General features: G+C 37.1%; 1 protein-coding gene across 1 annotated transcript in view; it reads left to right on the plus strand.

Annotated features, from left to right (window-relative positions):
• Window positions 1–19,174, plus strand: part of klar (klarsicht) — a 715,886-nt gene that overhangs the window by 650,457 nt on the left and 46,255 nt on the right. The window contains exons 12-19 of the mRNA XM_068361101.1: window positions 799–876; window positions 2,807–4,276; window positions 4,394–4,566; window positions 6,904–7,132; window positions 7,353–7,518; window positions 8,685–8,977; window positions 9,673–9,993; window positions 11,465–11,570. Coding sequence (XP_068217202.1) covers window positions 799–876; window positions 2,807–4,276; window positions 4,394–4,566; window positions 6,904–7,132; window positions 7,353–7,518; window positions 8,685–8,977; window positions 9,673–9,993; window positions 11,465–11,570 — 2,836 coding nt within the window. The remainder of the gene's footprint in view (window positions 1–798; window positions 877–2,806; window positions 4,277–4,393; window positions 4,567–6,903; window positions 7,133–7,352; window positions 7,519–8,684; window positions 8,978–9,672; window positions 9,994–11,464; window positions 11,571–19,174) is intronic.

Consider the following 19,174-nt stretch of genomic DNA (forward strand, 5'->3'; position numbering starts at 1 on the left):
GCGTTCGACATTTTTATTTGTGTCCATAAATATTAAGTTTACTCTTGTAAGCAAATGGTACACACGTTCATCATATTGGAAAACTTAATAAGTGCCGGTGTGTGGAAGAAAGAGAATGTGAATAGAGAAAAGGATTTGATCATTTTATGTCTGAAGTGCTTTTGTCGTAGAATCTGATTTAAATCTAGTTGAAAGAAATATGTCACAATAACGGATTTAATTTGAAACCTTATATGCTATCAAAAAGGCTGAAAGGTGTGAATATTAATTAACAGAGTACAGTAGTTGTTTAAAAAGTTCTGACAAATAAATAGTAACGTGAGATGTCCTGTGATAATTTGAAATAGATATTTAAAAAGACAAGGATAGAAATAAGTAACATTAATGTAGCAAGTTGTAGCATTATGTCCAAGAGGATCTTTGTATTACTTTTACCTCGCTGTTTTGAGTATTAATACACCAGATATATATTCTCTTAAATTCCGTCTAAAATTAAGAAAATTATTTTAAATCCGTTTAATAATGAATAGACAATAAAGAGCAGTGTATCACAGGTTATAATTTATGATTCAATTTCATGTGCAATTTTTGTCCAATATAACTTATATCTTTGTCCTGAACCCCCACGCATAGTTTGAAATGCCTTTTTTTATGCACTTTGGGTAGCCAATGGGGACGGTGTTTGATGCAAGATGGTTATTATTTTGGTGGTATTTCCTGCACTTTTATACCTTTCCTTATCTTATCGTCTCCTCCATATTTTGTATCCTTTGTCTCACCAACTCACTCATCGCACAGACCACCACCAACTCCACCACCAAGCACAGCTCATGTGCTGTAGCAGTTCCTCCTGGCGCACGCGCACATAAGGCAAAGGTAATCTACGACGACGGTGTTGCATGACGAACTGTTTGATGTGCCCTCAAAAGCCCCGTCTCTCTCTCTCTCTCTCTCTCTCTCTCTCTCTCTCTCTCTCTCTCTCTCATTTGCATGTCTATGGGATCACGTGTTTCTCGCATGACCTTAGATAGTCTTGATTTTATAATTTAAACTGATGTTGCTTTTTAAACGACTGTTTGGTTTGCAGTTGGCAAAATATACGCTTATGATTCTACATTAGCATCCTTATTAAATGTAAGCATGATGAATGTGTATTTCAATCTTATCATTATCTTTACTTGCTAAGCTACAACCTCAGTGCAAAAAGCAGGATGTTATAAGTCCAGGGGCTTCAACAGGGAAAATAGCCCAGTGAGGAAAGGAAACAAGGAAAAATTGAATATTTTAAGAAGAGTAACAACATTAAAATTAATATTTCCTATATAAACTATAAAAACTATGAAAACTAACAAAATAAGAGGAGGAGAAATTAGAGTAGTGTGCCTGAGCAAGCAAGAGAAATCTAACCCAAGACAGTGGAAGACCATGGTACAGAGGATATAGCACTACCCAAGACTAGAGAACAATGGTTTGATTTTGGAGTGGTGTTCTCCTAGAAGAGCTGCTTACCTTAGCTAAAGAGTCTCTTCTACCCTTATCGAGAGGAAAGTAGCCACTGAACAATTACAGTGCAGTCGTTAACCCCTTGGATGAAGAAGAATTGTTTGATAATCTCAGTGTTGTCAGGTGTACGAGGACAGAGGAGAATCTGTAAAGAATATGCCGGACTATTCAGTGTATGAGTAGGCGAAGGGAAAGTGAACCGTAACCAGAGAGAAGGACCACATAACTCTCTAGCGGTAGTATCTCAACGGGTGGCTGGTGCCCTGGTCAACCTACTACCTAGGAGTTAAAGCATTCGTAAACCGAAACTCTAAAGTTACCTTAGTTGATATTGCTCACGAATTTTCTTTTTCGACCCTGATTTACATTGCTATTTTCACAAGAATGTTAAGGAGTACAGTACTTAGCAGTCCATAGGTTAATCATGGAGATAAGAATTGATAGCTTTGGTCTAGCTAGTGTCACCCTCAGTGAGAATTTGGTTGTGTTGACGGTGAGGTGGCGGCTAATTGTGTTTACATAACTTATTCCGATGATTTAGTAATGGCTGGTTAATACCGGAGTAGGAAAAATGTACTTATACGCTATTATTCACAATTGCTTGAAGAATGGAATTACTACCTATTCTGGTTTCGTCCTTTGCACTGGATACTTACGCTGAATTTAATGTACGTTTTTATTTAAGGTTACTGTTACTCTTATGCTTTATGCAACGTAATAACACAATACTCTTTGTGATTGTTAGTAGTTTTTGTAATTAACATTTCATATGCATTGCTGTTTGCATTTTTTTTTCTTAAGTGTCCATTATTAAATATGATGTTTGCTGTTACGGAATGTTTTACCCTACAACATATTTACCTGTAACAATGATGAGTCCATGTAAAAATCACCAACTTTGCAGTAGAGGGTGTAAAAATTTGTAAATGATTTGTCATGTTATTACAAAGATGTATGCATTAATATGTGTTGGAATTTATATAAAAAATGTTCAATTACTTTTTACGTGTCGTAATTTATAGTGTCTTTTGATACTTTTGATCTTCAATAAAACTGATGTTCAATAATATTTCGTTTTTATCGAAAAGCGTTGTTTGAATTTTAAAGGATTACGTGCATGTTCCCATGCTTGCTCTCCAAAGCTACACTGTGACTCATCGTTGGGAAGTGATAAAATCGTTATCTTTCGGAAAATTGATTGTTTTGGTATCGTCATCTCTGTCAGGGGATCTGTTATGTTGTTTATTCAGATATGACCCATTTAAAAGTTTATAAGTTTCTTTAATGTACTTCTCATCTACAGGATGACTATGTGTGTGTAAACGGGACCGACTGTGATGTTGCAGTATTGGTCTCCGAGGCCGCTATCCACTCCCCACCAGAACCAATGTTAGTTGACCCCGACCAGCAGCAGCAAGAAACCACCACCACGGCTCCCCAAGACTGTGAGGCCTCTGGCCTGGTCCCTGACACTTCTGCCCAGGAAAACCAGGACCAAGACATGGTTGGAAGTGCTGGCTTGGACATAGTGAGAGCTCGCTGTGGTCATCTTGCACCTGCTGATATTCTGGCTGAAGTAAACATGATTCAAGATCCATCAAAGACCATAACAACAAGCAGCACCAATAGCTCTTCCAGTCATAGCCTCATGGAAAATGAAAACCAAGTGAACGGAAACACTGTTTCCCCAACAGTAACGGAAGACTCTGGCATCAATCTCACTCCAACATTGGCTGAGGTGTCAGTTAATACCGAGTTAAGTGGTGTAAGAGACTCTCCTTCAAAATCTAGCTGCACTAATGTAGAGAGGCCATCACCAAATTGTGCAATCTTTGATTTCAAACACCAAGACACTGATACAGAGGAGGCTGCTACTAATACAACCACCTGTACAGCTACAGCTGCTTGTCAGGCAAACCTTAATTTAGTGGATTGTGATCCTTCAAGAAACAGAGTTTACCAAGTACGCCGCAGAACAAGCTGCATTCGAAGAACAACAGCCCGAACTAAGCTTGAATTTAGTGGTGATGAAGAAGTTGATCATGAAGCTCTGCAGAAGATAATTGATTCAGCTATTCTTGATCCAGATTGGTTGAATTCAAATATTCCTAGTGACATAGAATTCAGTGGCACTGAGGATGAAGTTACTGCCCATGAGCATATGGATACTGGAAGTGATGGTGGTGGCACTCCTGGCCAGTCACAAAATGAACTAGTGTTAGAACAAAAGCAAGATCAGAAACAGGTGAACAGTGAAGGGGAAAAAATGGATGTCAGAGACCAGGAGCCTCGAAGATCAATTAGCAAAGAATCTATAACAAAATTGGTGAGTGATGCTGAAAAACTTGTAAGAGAACCTGCTGAGACAGGTGAAGAACCTCCCCCAATAATTTCACCAAGACCTCACCTTCAACTTCCTTTGAATGGTACCACTGACAAGTGTGTTGTTGTTAGCAGCAAACAAGCCAGAGTAAGACAATGGTTGGCATCTCAGCGCCGGGAGACCAGATTGTCAGCCTCTTGTGTCTTAGATTCTTGTGATGCATCCGGAGAACTGACAACTGGTGAAAGTGACATCGAGTCAGCGACGTCAGAGGATATGGATGCCTCAACTGCGACACAGCATGGGACTTCTACCAGAGGATCTTTCAAGGGATCATTGAAAGGTTCACAGAAGGGCTCCCTCAAAGGTTCCAGAGATCCTCTTCCATCCACTGACAATACCCCAACAACAGAACGCATCATCGTCATGCCAGACGGTGGCCAGTCTAAGGTATGTGCACAAATTTTACTTTTCTTCAACAATGTAAGGTTCCATATTTGAAAATTTTTATCCCCAATATTATCATTACATGAAAAATACTATGATTTTCCTTTATTTGTTTTCCAGGTTGTAATGCGCAGCCGCAAACGCCGATCTGGTGAGCAGCGCCCGTGGAGTGTCAGTGAATTGTATCAGCTAGCTACCCGGCTCGATTTAGCTCCCTTTTCAGTGTCTGAAACAGCTTTGCATCACCTCTTGACTGCCACGCCGGAGACTCCTACAAATGATAACCAAGCTTTGTAAGTATAACCTTATATTTTCCTTTTGCATGGCACCTTCACTTTAGAATTTCACTGTGAAAATTTCATAAGTCATTTTTGCCATTGATATTAATGGGTGAATGTATTTCTCTTGTCAATCACTTTATCGCTGTTGTTTTATCATTTTAAGTTTTTTGACTACAGTACAGTAACTCAAAATTTCCGTATTAACCTCCTTGGTCATAGACTAAAAACCATTACTGGTCAATATCATATAACATAACTCCGATTCAGTATGTTTGCTTCTTCCTTTACATACATTATTTATACTTGTACAGAATGAGAGAGAATTATACGTACATTTGATGGTTTTAGAGTCGATATATTCTTTCTGAATAATCGCCTAAATGTCATATCTTGAGCACAATTAAAATATATTTGAAAATCCTGTGTTTATTACTTTTTTCTAGTTCATTCATGGGCTGTTAAAATCTGTTCTTAAAATAGATCCGGCCATACAAATAACGAAAACCGTATTGAAGTCAGTCTAGAACTTTCTAGGTGTGTAGTATTTAGCTTCTCCGCATTCCTTCGGTATTGATTAATAGAAAGAAGGTCGTGGGGATCGTATCACAGTAAGTTTAATTCTGATTGAAATGAAATATTGTTAATTCTTATTATTCGTATTGAAATGATTGTATTATTTGTTATTAACTTCGAAAAATAACTTTTTTTTTTTTTTTTTTTTTTTGTAACTTCTTTAAGTCTACTATTTTGATCAAATGTCTGGATTTTCAGGCTGTTACCAGATCTATGGTTTATTTTTAAAATTAGTTAGATTTTTTTTTCAGTAGTATGTGCTGTTATTGATCATTAGCTGATTACGCAAGTATCCCAATCTAATAGAAGTTTGTCGTTTCGTAAACCTCATATTTGGTTATTCAAATATTGACGCTTACATTATTATCTCAATGAGATACCAAAAGGACAAAATCCTTGTGAATCTATTGTTTTTCAGTAGTAAATGTTGATAAGTTATCTTTGATGTATCCTCTTTCAAAGGAAGCATTACATACAAATATTTGTTACTTCATGTTGATAAAATCGTTAGTACAGTAATTAATGTCTTTTTTTGTTCTTTAATTTTATTGTATGGAGGAAGATCAGTAATCATTGGATGGAGGAGAAAATTGTTCGAGTCATCCTCATGTCGTCAAGCGTGATGCTCAAAGTCAGTTGTGTGTAGTCTCCGTTAGAGTGACGTCGTTTATCGCGTCTTCTTCCTCCAGGATTTTGAAGACTTTAGGTTTTAGTGTCCAAGAATTTCTTTCATAGTTTTAATTAGGTGTAAAGTCGCCCATTCGTGTCATATTCTGGATCGTTCATTGGTTATTTATACATCTTCGAAGACTTCATAAGAGCAGACGAGGAACACCTACTTATTTAAGTTTTATTCGATTCATCCATCGTCTTCGTATTCGCCTGTCAAGGCATCGAGAGAGAGACAGTGAATCACAGGTGTATAATAAGTCACAGCGTTCTTTAACAACCACAATTGCATTATTGGCTCAGGAATGTATTAGTATGAATAACTTTCAATATGAGCATATATAGTCTGACACAATTTAAAAGATGCAATGTGATGTGGACATGAAAATTTAGTCTAAACAAAATGTAGCGCAATTGCTAGCACACAACCGGACTGCTTTGATGAATGGTGTCGTCATAGTTTGTGGTCGCACTCAGAAACTTTCTGTGCCGCCTGCTGACTTTCCATTTAGGTGTTCAGCTGCTTCAGTGAAGCACAGTTACAAGAAAATAGGACGGCATCTTTCATTGCGTTCTGGATAAAAAAAAAACTTCACTTCATAGCAAGATATTGTGTTGCTAGCCAGTTTTAGTAATATACTAAGCGTGTTATTTACTAGAGTATATTTATATAATACATTTATGATCCGAACGGTAACCGGTTGTTTTATTGGTTCTGTGATTAATTGGTGTGAAATCAGTGTTTCTTTTAAAGATTTGATTATATTTAACGAATGCCGAAATGATTTAACGACATTTACATCGAAGAATACTGAAAACAAGTAATGACTTGGATATGTTGACATTGAGTAACTTCATTAGCCTCGTAGTTTGTGAAACGAATGGACGGTATGTCGTATACCAATTTGGATTTTATTAGTGGAAAAGGGTGCTAACTGTAAGAAACAAATGTTAGCCTGACAAGATTACTAATGTTATAGCAAGAAAATTTGTTGCATAGATTTTACTCATACCTTTGTGTGCAATGATATGATAACTTTGAATACCTTATTGGGTTAACGTTTTAAACTTAGTTACCTGTCTACATATTAAATCTTTTCATTACAGTGGCCTTGGAACACCGGAAGCGGTAACAACTAGCAACACATCTCCTGCAGAAGATGCTACCCCAACTTCTACCAACCTTCTTAATATTTCCTCCACAAGTTCGACTACCAATACAATTAGTACCACAATCGTCACAAGCACAGGGCGTCAGTCGCCACCAACAGCTTCTAACACGGGATCCCTCAGAAGAAGAAAGACCAGAGCCCGAAGGAAGTCCAACCTCTCCCTGGTGAGTGTTTCAAGCTAGAAATTATAATTCCATATAACATTTTTTGTCATTCAAAATATTTCTCAATTAAACTGTAAGGTGAATGAAAAAAACTAAGAGTCGAAACAACGATTATATAGAAACATGAGTGGGGTGTATTCTTAATTTGCATTGGTTAGTCCTTTAACGTTTATAGAAAACGGTCAGGATATTACCCATTTTCTACGTTTGACTATTCCAGGGGCGACGAACCGATTCAGGCTCAGAGTGTCTGACGTTGAACTTGTCTGGTGGATCTGACAATAACCAAGTTTCCCCTAGTCGCCGACTCTCCAAGTCCCACTCTTCAGGGTCGGACTCTGCATCTCACTGCAGGAGGCATATCGTCAAGAGTTCTTCCTTCTCTGGTGAGTAAATATGATAGTAGATAAGCGTTTGTTTTTTCTTGAAAGTGTTTTAGCATTGATGTGTCAGCTTAAGAAGAGTATCCGGTTCTGTTCCGTTCCCATGATTTTTGAACGAAGGGCTTTTGTATACAAGAAACAGTAGGTACTATGCATTGCAGCTTTATATCTGCATATTTAGGAAATACGTTTGTGCAGTTTACGTGTGTGTACCTGTTATATTTTTATTGTGATCATCAAATAGAACCGCAAATCGTTCGGTTCTTACGGTGATAAAAATTGTGCTTTTGGATGGTGGTAAGAATATGTGAGGGAGTAAGCATGTATATATAGTCACCCGTACCCCTCGGAGGGATTGGCAACATACGCCAAATGTGCTCATAGTTGCCGTACATACCCACGTGGTTCGTTTCCCCTTACGTGAATGTTTTGTAAAGAATAATGTATGATACTTTACCATTTGTTTTTATAGATATTTGTGTCTGGCAAAATATTGTGTAATTAGCGATGCCGAAATTTCTTGTACAATCGGTAAATTGCAAATTAGATGACTTATTTAGTGTATCACTTGTCAGTACTGTATTGTTTTTTCCTGCATGTAGCAACGAAAATAACAACTTGTCGTTAAATATAATTCAGCAATGCTATCAAAACGAGAGCCCACATAGGTTTGCTGAAAATCTTTTTAACAGATGAATTTTACATTAGGGTAAAAAGAAAATTTAATTTTGTGAACATGCATTAGTTTAATCATTCATATTTGAAAATGGATTCTTTTATTCGAAAATTGTTACTGGTAGATAAAAAAAAGCGTTGCAATGAATAACAAATTGATTTGAAGTTTGTTATAAATTAAGGTAAATAGACTCAATACACAGGAAGAAATAGATTGTTAATCTAAATATTGCAATTCTTACTCATCATTTTTTTTTATTCACCCCACGAACAAAAGAAAAACATTGGCAATATATTTTTTGTTTACACAGGAAGAGCTAGATTTTTAATCTAAATATTGTAATTCTTACTCTTCATTATTTTTGTTCATCCCAAGAACAAAAGAATAACATTTGCAATATTTTTTTTATTACACAGGAAGAGATAGATTTTTATTCTGAGTATTGCAATTCTTACGCTTTATTTATTTACTTTTTATTTCCTTTTGCCAACAGGAGGATGTCGGGCTGGTTCTGGCGGAGTTTCATCTTCCACCGAAAAGTGTGTATCGGACTGTGGTGGCGTTTTGGGTGTTCCTCGATCACCAGCCCACCACGCCCGCGGTGATCCCTGCTATTCAAGCGACGATTCCCGCCCCGCCAGCCCTGTTGCCGTCATTCGTGAAACTGTAGCCACCCGTAGCCCCGCCCATACAGCTCGCAGCATCACCCAAATGAGTGACCTCGACCCACAAAATGGCCACGAGGATATGAGCTCGTTGTCGGAACAAGCATGGGACCCTTACCAGGTGAGGTCATAATTAAAACTCGAGTGGATGATCTTTACTTGGTGTCATTCATGAAGTAGATCTGCAGTATAATGTGTGACTCCTTACTTCATGTTTGGGGTAGATTTAACATTTTAGTTTTCCCTACAATTTAATTATGTGCTTCTTTCCATACCAGCTTTTATTAGGAATATATTTTTCTTTAGTGAATTACAATTTGTTAAACATGTTTTAATGTGGTTTACTTTTTGTGTTTTTGCTAGTTTTATAGTGCTCAATAATACTTTATTACCGAAACTAATGTTTTAATTCATGATATTTGTCTGAAGTAATTTTTCGGTTTAATATTCAAATGCATTAGGAGATAAAAATTGTAAATAGAGCTTATTCGTATTTTTGTATGGTTTAACTGTAAACAAATTACAAATCTATGGAATGATAAGGCATGTCCCTCAGTGTTTTCTTAGTTAAGTCAGTTCTAAATTTACCATTATGCTGTTCATTTTTGCTGGTGATGGCCCATTTTTGTGTCTTGTCTGGTATGTTGGGTATTTTACCAACACTGAGAGGCATCTGGCTCTTGGACATGCCATTTACCTTAGGTAATGGCTGCTAGGGGCATTGGTATTTTTTCACATGTAATATCTGGGTGCTCTTAGTTATATATGGACACGCATTTCTTATGGACAGATATTCAAGGGTAATTTTCATTGCAGGAGTACAAGTATTTGAGCGAGCCATACTCTGAGGACATCGACCAGGAGGCAGCCCGTAAGCTCTTAGACTTCGGAGATGATTACCGGAAATATATAGACTCCGAAGGGGATTCTTCCTTCTCAGGGGTCCCATACAGAGGCCGGCGGTCTCCACACCATCGTCGTCTCCGCTCTTTGGCACCTCCCGGTCCCCGTGACCTCGATTCGGATTCTGACTTGGATGACCTCCATCACGTGATTGACGAATCAAAGTCACAGTTGACGGTGTCAGAAAACGTTCTCAAAAAATATTCCAATGAAGCTTCCCTCGGATTAGATTACGTAAGTGTTTGCCCTGTGTGTGGTTGTTTTTAAATTGGCTCCAATGCTACAAATGTTGGCAAAAGCAAGTGTGAAATCGTAGATTTTTTATATTGTCAGTAGATATATTTTTACAGCTATGTCAAGCTAAAAATATCACTTAGTTAATCCAAGATGACATGATCTTGAATAACTACGTTATATAAAATAAGTTATTTCTAATCTTCAATGTTTAAGGAGGCGTTCGGTTTTCTATGAACACAGCTTTCTCGTTTTCTATGTGTAGCTCTTCGGATGGGATGGTCTGCCAACCTTGACAGCGATGACTCACACAAACATAAAAAGACCCTCCCATCTGTTTGTAACATAACGAGTTTATTGATTGTGTGACTGAAATCTCAAGAGTTTACCTTTACTAAGTATGCATCTGTCAAGATCTTGACATCAAAATGACTTATGTTCTCTATATACGACAAAAAATTCTTAGGTCCTGCTGGTCGCTGTCTTTTTCTAGTGTAGTATGATCAGGAAAACAACCATTAAAGAAATTTAAAGGTTTATTGTATATTTATATTATAGCCCTTCTGATAGGATTATATTGTTTTGTGTTTGCAAACATTTATTTAATTATAATATCCATGAGTTAGAGGAAAATTTAATTTTGGTTATATTCAAATCTCTACATTATACAGTCTTGACTTTTGCCATGGGGATGAAAGAAAGCGGGCCAGACATGAGTGAAAGTTGGCAGCCTTGAAGTATGCGCCATTTCTGGCAACTGATATAATTGCCAGGTCACTGATGACCTCGTTTTGAAAACGTTATTTGGTATATTTGCAAACTTTTGAAAGTAATATATGTTGAGAGTATCAAGTGGTTAATTTAGTGTTTGAATAATAAAGTGATTATTCTGACCATATAGTCCCAAGGCAGTCATGAAATGCGAAACTGGTTTTCAAGCTTGGCAAGGGTAGGGTGTGCGTTTGTGTATGTGTGTCTGTGGTGGTCGTAACACCTTCAGTATTGGGCTACAATGCGTTGTTGTCGGTGATGACTGGAAATATTTCCGTTTCTTGGTGTCACGTGTAAGGGTTTTATAATTGGCGTGCTATGAGTGTTATCCATGGACAATGTGCATGGAGATATTTCTTCAAAAATTAAGCGGATGAGGTAAAGTTAATGATCTTAAAATTGCATCAAGTGGCAGTTATATTTTGTTGCTCGTGGTGTCATTTTCTCAAGGCTTAGAATATAATGACATTTGTAGCTGTTGGAGCCCAATCTCATGTTGAATAAAAACGTAAAGTCTTTATAGTTATATCCATCTGTTCACATTTATTTTATCGTAACAAATTACTTCAATTAAACCCTATTTTCAGTAGATCCAGTTGATGTCTAATGGAATTTACTTAAATCACACTAATGCAGGTTTACTGTCACTTTTTATTGGAGTGAAACCATTCTGAAACTATATTCTTTGTGCTTTATGCAGGCGGAATTGGTCGCCACAGCCCAGACGAATATCAAGTGTCTCAAGGAGATCATACGCCATTTACACATGGAGGGGACTCTCGAACCAGAACTCCAAGAAGCTGAATGTGAGTGTTCAAATTTACATTTTATTCATTCAGTTGACCACAAATTGGTTAACTGAATGAATTATCATTTTGCCTCAACTGATTTTTAATAGTATTATTAATATTGCTGTGGGATTTGGAGCCCTTTAAAATTTATGAAAGATCTGTCAATTTAGCTATTGGAGGCAAAATGATATAATGTTATTGCATGTTGTTCTGTAGTTTTATCATACAATACTTGAAATGGACCAGAAAGTGAGACCAGGAATCGAGTCATGTTACGCATCAGGAATTGTTTGTCACATATGTTTTGTAATAGAGCATGGTGTCGAATATACTCTCCCGATCGTTTTCCACTTTTATTCATATGAATTTCACCTCGAGTTACTTGTATGGGAAATATCATGATGAATTAGTTGCGTAAATTGGGAAATTCGATTTTTTATTGGGTGTCAGATTTTATCTGGGATTCTTATAAGAAAACCTCATGAGAAGCATAATCGTCTCTTCTCCTTGTACACCTTATGTTATTGAATGGTATTATTTAAATTTAAACTAAAATCCCTGGAACTCAGACTTGTAAAATTGCATGGACTTTATAATATTGTGAGGAAAATTATTAAAATTCTCTCTCTCTCTCTCTCTCTCTCTCTCTCTCTCTCTCTCTCTCTCTCTATACTGACAAATGAAATAAATTTTGAGAAATTTTCTATAAAATTTAGCTGTTCTTGCAAAATGTCTGGCTCTTCGCGCCAGGCACGGGCTCTCACAGCCCTTAATGGATTTAGCTAATTTAATTTTTTTTTTTAATAAAAAAATGACATTTCAAGAGGTATTTTATGGCTGATCCACCGTATATTGCGCGGGTTTTCTGCCCTCTTAAAGGCATTTGCTGTGAGCTGTCTTGTTTTTCACTAGTTTAAAGATATATTTACTCTCTCTCTAGGATGCAGATAAACATTTATGATTGAATACGTTTTATTTAAATATATTTTTAGGCTGTTATATTATCCAGTAGGTGAAATGCACCAGTTGTCAAGTCGATCTTGATTTTAGTACAGTAATCCATGTGCATGTTTGGTTTGTGTTTCCGACTGTTTTATCCCTCATAAAGAAACTATTGTATATTAGCAACAATGTGCAGTTGACCTTAGTTCAACCTTTGTCTTGATCTCTATGTTATATTTGGATGAGAGGAATCCATCTAACCGTCAGACATAAGAAAACCTTCAAAATATTCATTGTCATGGCTTCTCTTTTCCCCCTTTAGTGCCGCTGCTCATAACAGTTCATACCTCCTTTAGCAGAGGAAGAAGCCTTCCTGTCACTCAGTTGCGGGATTAATATATTGCTCAGGGACATAGCGTAATATTTCCGTCGGGTCAAGGATGTCCTGTACGGTAGTTCTATTGAAAAAGATAATGGCCAGTTCTGGAACTTGAGGCTTGAGTGAGGCAGTGAAACTTGGTGGGTGGTGGTCCTCTTGGTTCTCTGATGTGCTAGACGTCGGCTCACATTAAGAGTTTGTCTTCAATGGTGTATGAGCGATAAATTAGAACGTGTCGAAGCAATAGCCGATTATGTGAAGTGTAAAAAGGATGCTCATAGGCTTAGTGTTTTATTATAGGTTCTTAGAAATATAGAAGAACGCGTTGTGAATTATGTTACTTCACGAAACTGTTAAACAGGTCTGACCTGTCTTGCCGGTGCTTCACGAAATATGACGTCGATTATAATTTCTGAATATCGATATCTGCTTTTACACTTCATTTTATCTATTCTAAATTGAAGATGGGCATCAGGACTTGTTACTTCATCAAGGATTCCAGTTTCGTCCTAAATGGTAAGCAGTGTGAATTTATGAAATAAGTTAGAATAGTTTCTATTTTGCTGCAATTTCCCTTTGTGTTTTCTTTGTTACAGTTGCTTAGTCTAATTTTTTTTCCCTATATTTTACGGTTGTTACTTGAAATACATGGATTGTGCGATGCTCGGGCAAAGCATTGATATTCTTACTCTAAGCTCACCAGGTATAAAGGAAATGATGAAGAATAGAAAGAAAACAAGGACAGGATATTTCACCTGATAATTTGGAGTTAACAAAGTAGTTAATCTCTCTCTCTCTCTCTCTCTCTCTCTCTCTCTCTCTCTCTCTCTCTCTCTCTCTCTCTCTCTCTCTCTATGTATTCTATTAAAAGATAATGCTAACTTGCTGTAAATTAACTTTTTTCTCTCCCAGATTTTGTTGGCTTTATCAGAATATTATGCATAAAATTTTAATTCAAAAGTAACAACGTTTGGTGTGGTTAAAATACCTGGCCATAAGGATGATAATATTCTAAAATACTAAGATGGTTTATTATCACTAAAATTTTATTCCAAAACCAGTCGTGCCTATCAGTAGTAATATTTTCTATTATTAGAAATTTTCAATTGTTAGGAATCCTCTAGAATTGAAAATAATGTTGGTTGTGAAAAATTGATTCTAATGAGTTATTTTCAAGAAGCCGTATAATCTTGTTCGAGGTTTATATGTTCGAAGCTATTGTTTATCCTTGAACCTTGTTCCGACCAGTTATGTGTAATTGTAACAGGATTAATTTCGTAACATAACCCAGGTCATTAATACATAATTGAAGTGTTTGTCTTTGTTTTTAACAATATTTTACATGAAGGAGAATGTTAATTGGTATAATCAGGAGGTAATATAATGTATATTTATACCGCATAAATTAATCTTTATTCTGGAGATGTTCAGTGAGAGAGAGAGAGAGAGAGAGAGATTATCGTTACTTTTATCTGATTATAGATTATGTAATTATTCTGATAACTTGGCTGATTCTTCTTTATAAAAGAGTTTTGTTAATTTACTCTCTAGACCCACTTACCACTGGATGATAGTATTTTAATTAATTACTGATCAGATAAAAAATGGAATCGTTGAATGCTATGAAACTAGTGACAGTGAAGTTTTATCTCTGTGTACATACTGTATGTGTGTATATATATGCATATACTGTATATGCATATATGTATATATGTATATGTATATGTGTGTATATATATGCATATACTGTATATGTATGTATATGTATATATGTGTATGTATATATATATATATATATATGTATATATATATATATATATATATATATATATATATATATATATATATATTGTCTGAGTGTATTGAAGGTAAATTTAGTATGTTTTATGGGGCAATGGGGTTTTATTAAGTTTTGGCTGGTGAAACATTTTGCATTGTACAATTTTCGCTGTATCTTAAGAAAACGTGAATAAATTGAAGTGGTTTGTTACCGAGGCTTGAAGAGGAAATGTCTGTTTTCAGATTAACATATCTTGTGGTCTTTTTATTCAGAGTAAGTACTTAATAAGTAGAGTTGGTTATTGGAAAGAGTACTTGATATCTGAACGCTTATCTTATGATTAGTCTGATCATTGTTTTTCAACTGGTTTCTGGTCTGGGTGAAATTCAGGTTTTGTACTATTACGTTTGTTATCTAAAACTGATAAAAATCAAGGGAATAATTTATTCTCATCAAAATATGAATGAGGTAGAGATTACGTAACGTGACCCCGTTTCAACCGGTTTGAAAGGTTAGACGCTCTAAAGATATATCTTTGAGATGTTGCATAATTTCTCAAGTCTAGGTCCAGAAAAATTTATTTTGAAATTTTTAATAAAAATCCAGCAATTGTTATTTGAAACTAGTAAATTGTGTGCCCAGTACTCAAAATTTCCTTCCTTTCGGTTCCCCATTGAGAGATATGGAAATATTTTCCAACATTAAACGTCGCTATCCAAAATTGAATGTCTTATGGTCACATGAAAGTGTTCCACATCTTTTCCGAAAAATATGATTCAAAGTGTTACGAAGAAAAGGTTAGCCATGTTTGATTTAAATGAATTCTGGAAAATGTTTTTCTTTATTTTTCTCGAGGGGAGTCGGTCAGTATAGACAATATTTTCAGCGTTTACATTTACTGTATATAAACTTGGAGAATCCTTGTTAATACTATAATCTTCAATGAAATTAAAGCGTTTGTTGGTTGTAAAATGTTGTTGATTCTTGTTAGCTCTTCTCATGGAAATGTCATTTGTGAATTAGCAGCATAAGTTGACTTTGCTCTCCCACATATATTGTCAGTATTTGATGGATTAGACTGTTCTCAGATAATTTAATCATTTATATCTGGAGGGTATTGAATATTTCCCGTCCATTAGGTTTCCTAGATAGCTCGATCTCTCACTGTATAGTACTAATAATCTTACTACATCTGTAATAGCTTCTCAGAAGACGACAGCTGTCATACATTTTTTTCTCTGTTCTTTCTGTCGGTTCTCCTCCAGCAACTACTTATTCTTTCCATATATTTATATTTACTCTCCTCGCTTTGTTACATAGTTTTTTCCTGCCCTCGTTGGCTTTATACTTTTTATTTGATCATTTCCCAACATCTTGTATTTCCTTTGGGCTTGGATTCAGTAAATCATTTCGTTGCCGACCTATCCACTTGCATCTCTCTCTCTCTCTCTCTCTCTCTCTCTCTCTCTCTCTCTCTCTCTCTCTCCCCATATCAGAGGGTTGGCACCAGAAGACCACAGCCTGCTCGTATCTGTAAATCTTTGGTAGAGGGCTGATATTTATTCCCTTTACAAAAAAAAAAGATAGTTTTCAAGAAAAGTATTGAGAGTCTTTAGCCCACCATCGTTGTCATCTATGTAAATAGTTTGTTACGACATTATTATTATTATTATTACTTACTAAGCTACAACCCTAGTTGGAAAAGCAGTATGCTATAAGCCCAGGGGCTCCAACAGGGAAAATAGCTCAGTGCGGAAAGGAAAAAAGGAAAATAAAATATTCTAAGAAGAGTAACAACAATAAATATCTCCTATATAAACTATAAAAACTTTAACAAAACAAGAGGAAGAGAAATAAGATAGGAGAGTGTGCTCGAGTGTACCCTCAAGCAAGAGAACTCTAACCCAAGACAGTGAAAGGCCATGGTACAGAGGCTATGGCACTACCCAAGACTAGAGAACAGTGGTTTGATTTTGGAGTGTCCTTCTCCTAGAAGAGCTGCTTACCATAGCTAAAGAGTCTCTTCTACCCTTACCAAGAGGAAAGTGGCACTGACCAAATACAGTGCAGTAACCCCTTGGGTGATGAAGAATTGTTTGGTAATCTGTGTTGTCAGGTGTATGAGGATAGAGGAGAATATGTAAAGAATATGCCAGACTATTCAGTGTGTATGTAGGCAAAGGGAAAATGAACCGTAACCAGAGAGGAGGATCCAATGTAGTACTGTCTGGCCAGTCAAAAGACCCCATAACTCTCTAGCGGTAGTATCTCAACGGGTGACTGGTGCCCTGGCCAACCTACTACCTACATGTCACTTCAAAGCTTACGAATAGTTATTTTTAGTAAGTCGTTTTGGAAAGTCATCATTATGTCATTTTTGCTACCAAAGCCACCCACCTCTCTCTCTCTCTCTCTCTCTCTCTCTCTCTCTCTCTCTCTCTCATTGATTATAGATAATTTACTATTATCTGCAACCATTTAAGAGTCGGGTTTAATTGTATGTAATCGATATGACTTGCCATCCCTTGACGCTGACTTCCGGGATGTCTAGTTCGTAATCCATTGATGCATGGTAGCCTCTATTTTATCGACAGGGATGGTTTTGATTTTGAACCGGGTCTCCGTTTCATATCCCCAAACGTTTTGCCTAATTAAGTTTTACTTCCATTGATTTGCAAATGATCCATTAATGGGTAATGTCATCTTTATAACCGGATGCACTGTCATTGTTCATGCTTCAAGAATGTATAGTGTTGAGAGTAGGCAATAGAGGACTCTTACTCCATTGAATTATTAACTAAAGAATGCAGGCGTGATTGATTTTTAAGTTATACAGTATATTCAAATTGTTCATTATTGCGTATCTGTTTATTAGATATTATAGTCTTTTATTGGATAGAAGGAAGTAACATTCTACCTTTTTAAGTGATAATTAAACAATTATTAAGGCTGCTTAAGATCTCTCGAGTTGTTTCGTATAAAACGAGTAGGAGGGTGAGGGGGTGCGGCATAGCGCTTATTCTGTGTGGTGACGTTAAACCACCCCTCTCTCTCTCTCTACCTCTCTCCGGTAGAGGGGGTCGAGATAGCGAATACCTTTCATACATGCCCCACCCAGCTGGGCCTTCTGTCACCGTCTTAGCATGCTGAATTTGCTTGCTTGATAATTTTTCTACGTTTGAAATGTTTCCTTCTATATTCATCTTTGTGTGTTGGTTGTTAAATTAATAATTAAATTATTGTTACCATGAATTGTGTTCACCATGATGGAAAGGTGTCAAACGCTAAGATGGCCATCAGGACGACATGGCTATCTCACTCAAAAATAGAATGTTCCTACGCCAAAATCCATTTTATTCTTTTAGCGTTACTTTGACACGCACATTCAATCCAACTGTGAGATGATGCGTCATGTAGTGGGTTAGAAGAACGGTTATGCTGAGATCAATAAATGAGGAGTTGCAACAACACATAAATGGTTTAGCCAGGTCTAGTTTGGCGAAGTTACAGTCGACCATCTTACTCCTACCGCACCGGCACCGCCTTTTAGTAGGGCGTTTGGCAGCCCCGTAGGTCGTCCTGCGGACTGAAACTTCTCTCTCTCCTCCCTCCTGCTTCCATCCTTATCTATCCTCAACCACCCCATGTGAGGTCTACACACACACACACACACACGCTCACACATACACACACGCTCACACATACACACACGCACACACACACACACACGCACACACACACGCTCACACATACACACACGCACACACATACACACACGCACACACACACGCTCACACATACACACACGCACACACACACACACACATCCATCCATCCTCCTGCAAAAGTGTTTCTTTCCCCAAGGTTTCCCATAACTCATCCTCCTACACCTTTGTCGCTTTCTGGCTCATAGCTTGCGCTGGCTAGGTAAACCATTTCCCCTCAGTTACTACCCAGTAATCCCCTCACCCCCTTGTATATATTTACACAAGCCGCCATTCGGAAGACTCCGACTATGAAAAGTGGTATAATCTAAGTTTTCGGATTGTACTGGACATGCAAATTTGCCTCTAAAATGAAGAAGGTAGTTAGTGGATCGTTTTAATTGTGGGATTGTGATCTGAATATGAAATGAAGTATTATTACAAGTGAGTGTGACTTGGCATTGGATTGAGCTGAGGGATCTCACGGTATCCTTCAAGTTGGTGCTTGAGTTTCGAGACGCAACAGAGACGTTTATTCATGGGAGCCGTTAGCAGAAAGGGTGTCTGGCGCCCTTTCCCAAGCCACCACATCAACCCGCCCTCATCTCCTTACCTACATACTGGCTCTAATTTTGTTGGGCAGAGAAGGGTAAGGAGGACTGAGTGGGTGGGTAGTGGGGTATGTTTCGATGGGTAGCAGGACTCCCCAGCGGCAGCTCACAGAACAGAATCCTGCACCAGTTCTAGAGAGGGTTCGCTTACACAAGGCGCGTCTTATATTTTACTGGTGAGGTACTACAATGTAATTACGTTT

This window comes from Palaemon carinicauda, chromosome 37, assembly GCF_036898095.1.
Source record: "Palaemon carinicauda isolate YSFRI2023 chromosome 37, ASM3689809v2, whole genome shotgun sequence".
Classification (NCBI taxonomy): Eukaryota; Metazoa; Arthropoda; class Malacostraca; order Decapoda; family Palaemonidae; genus Palaemon; species Palaemon carinicauda.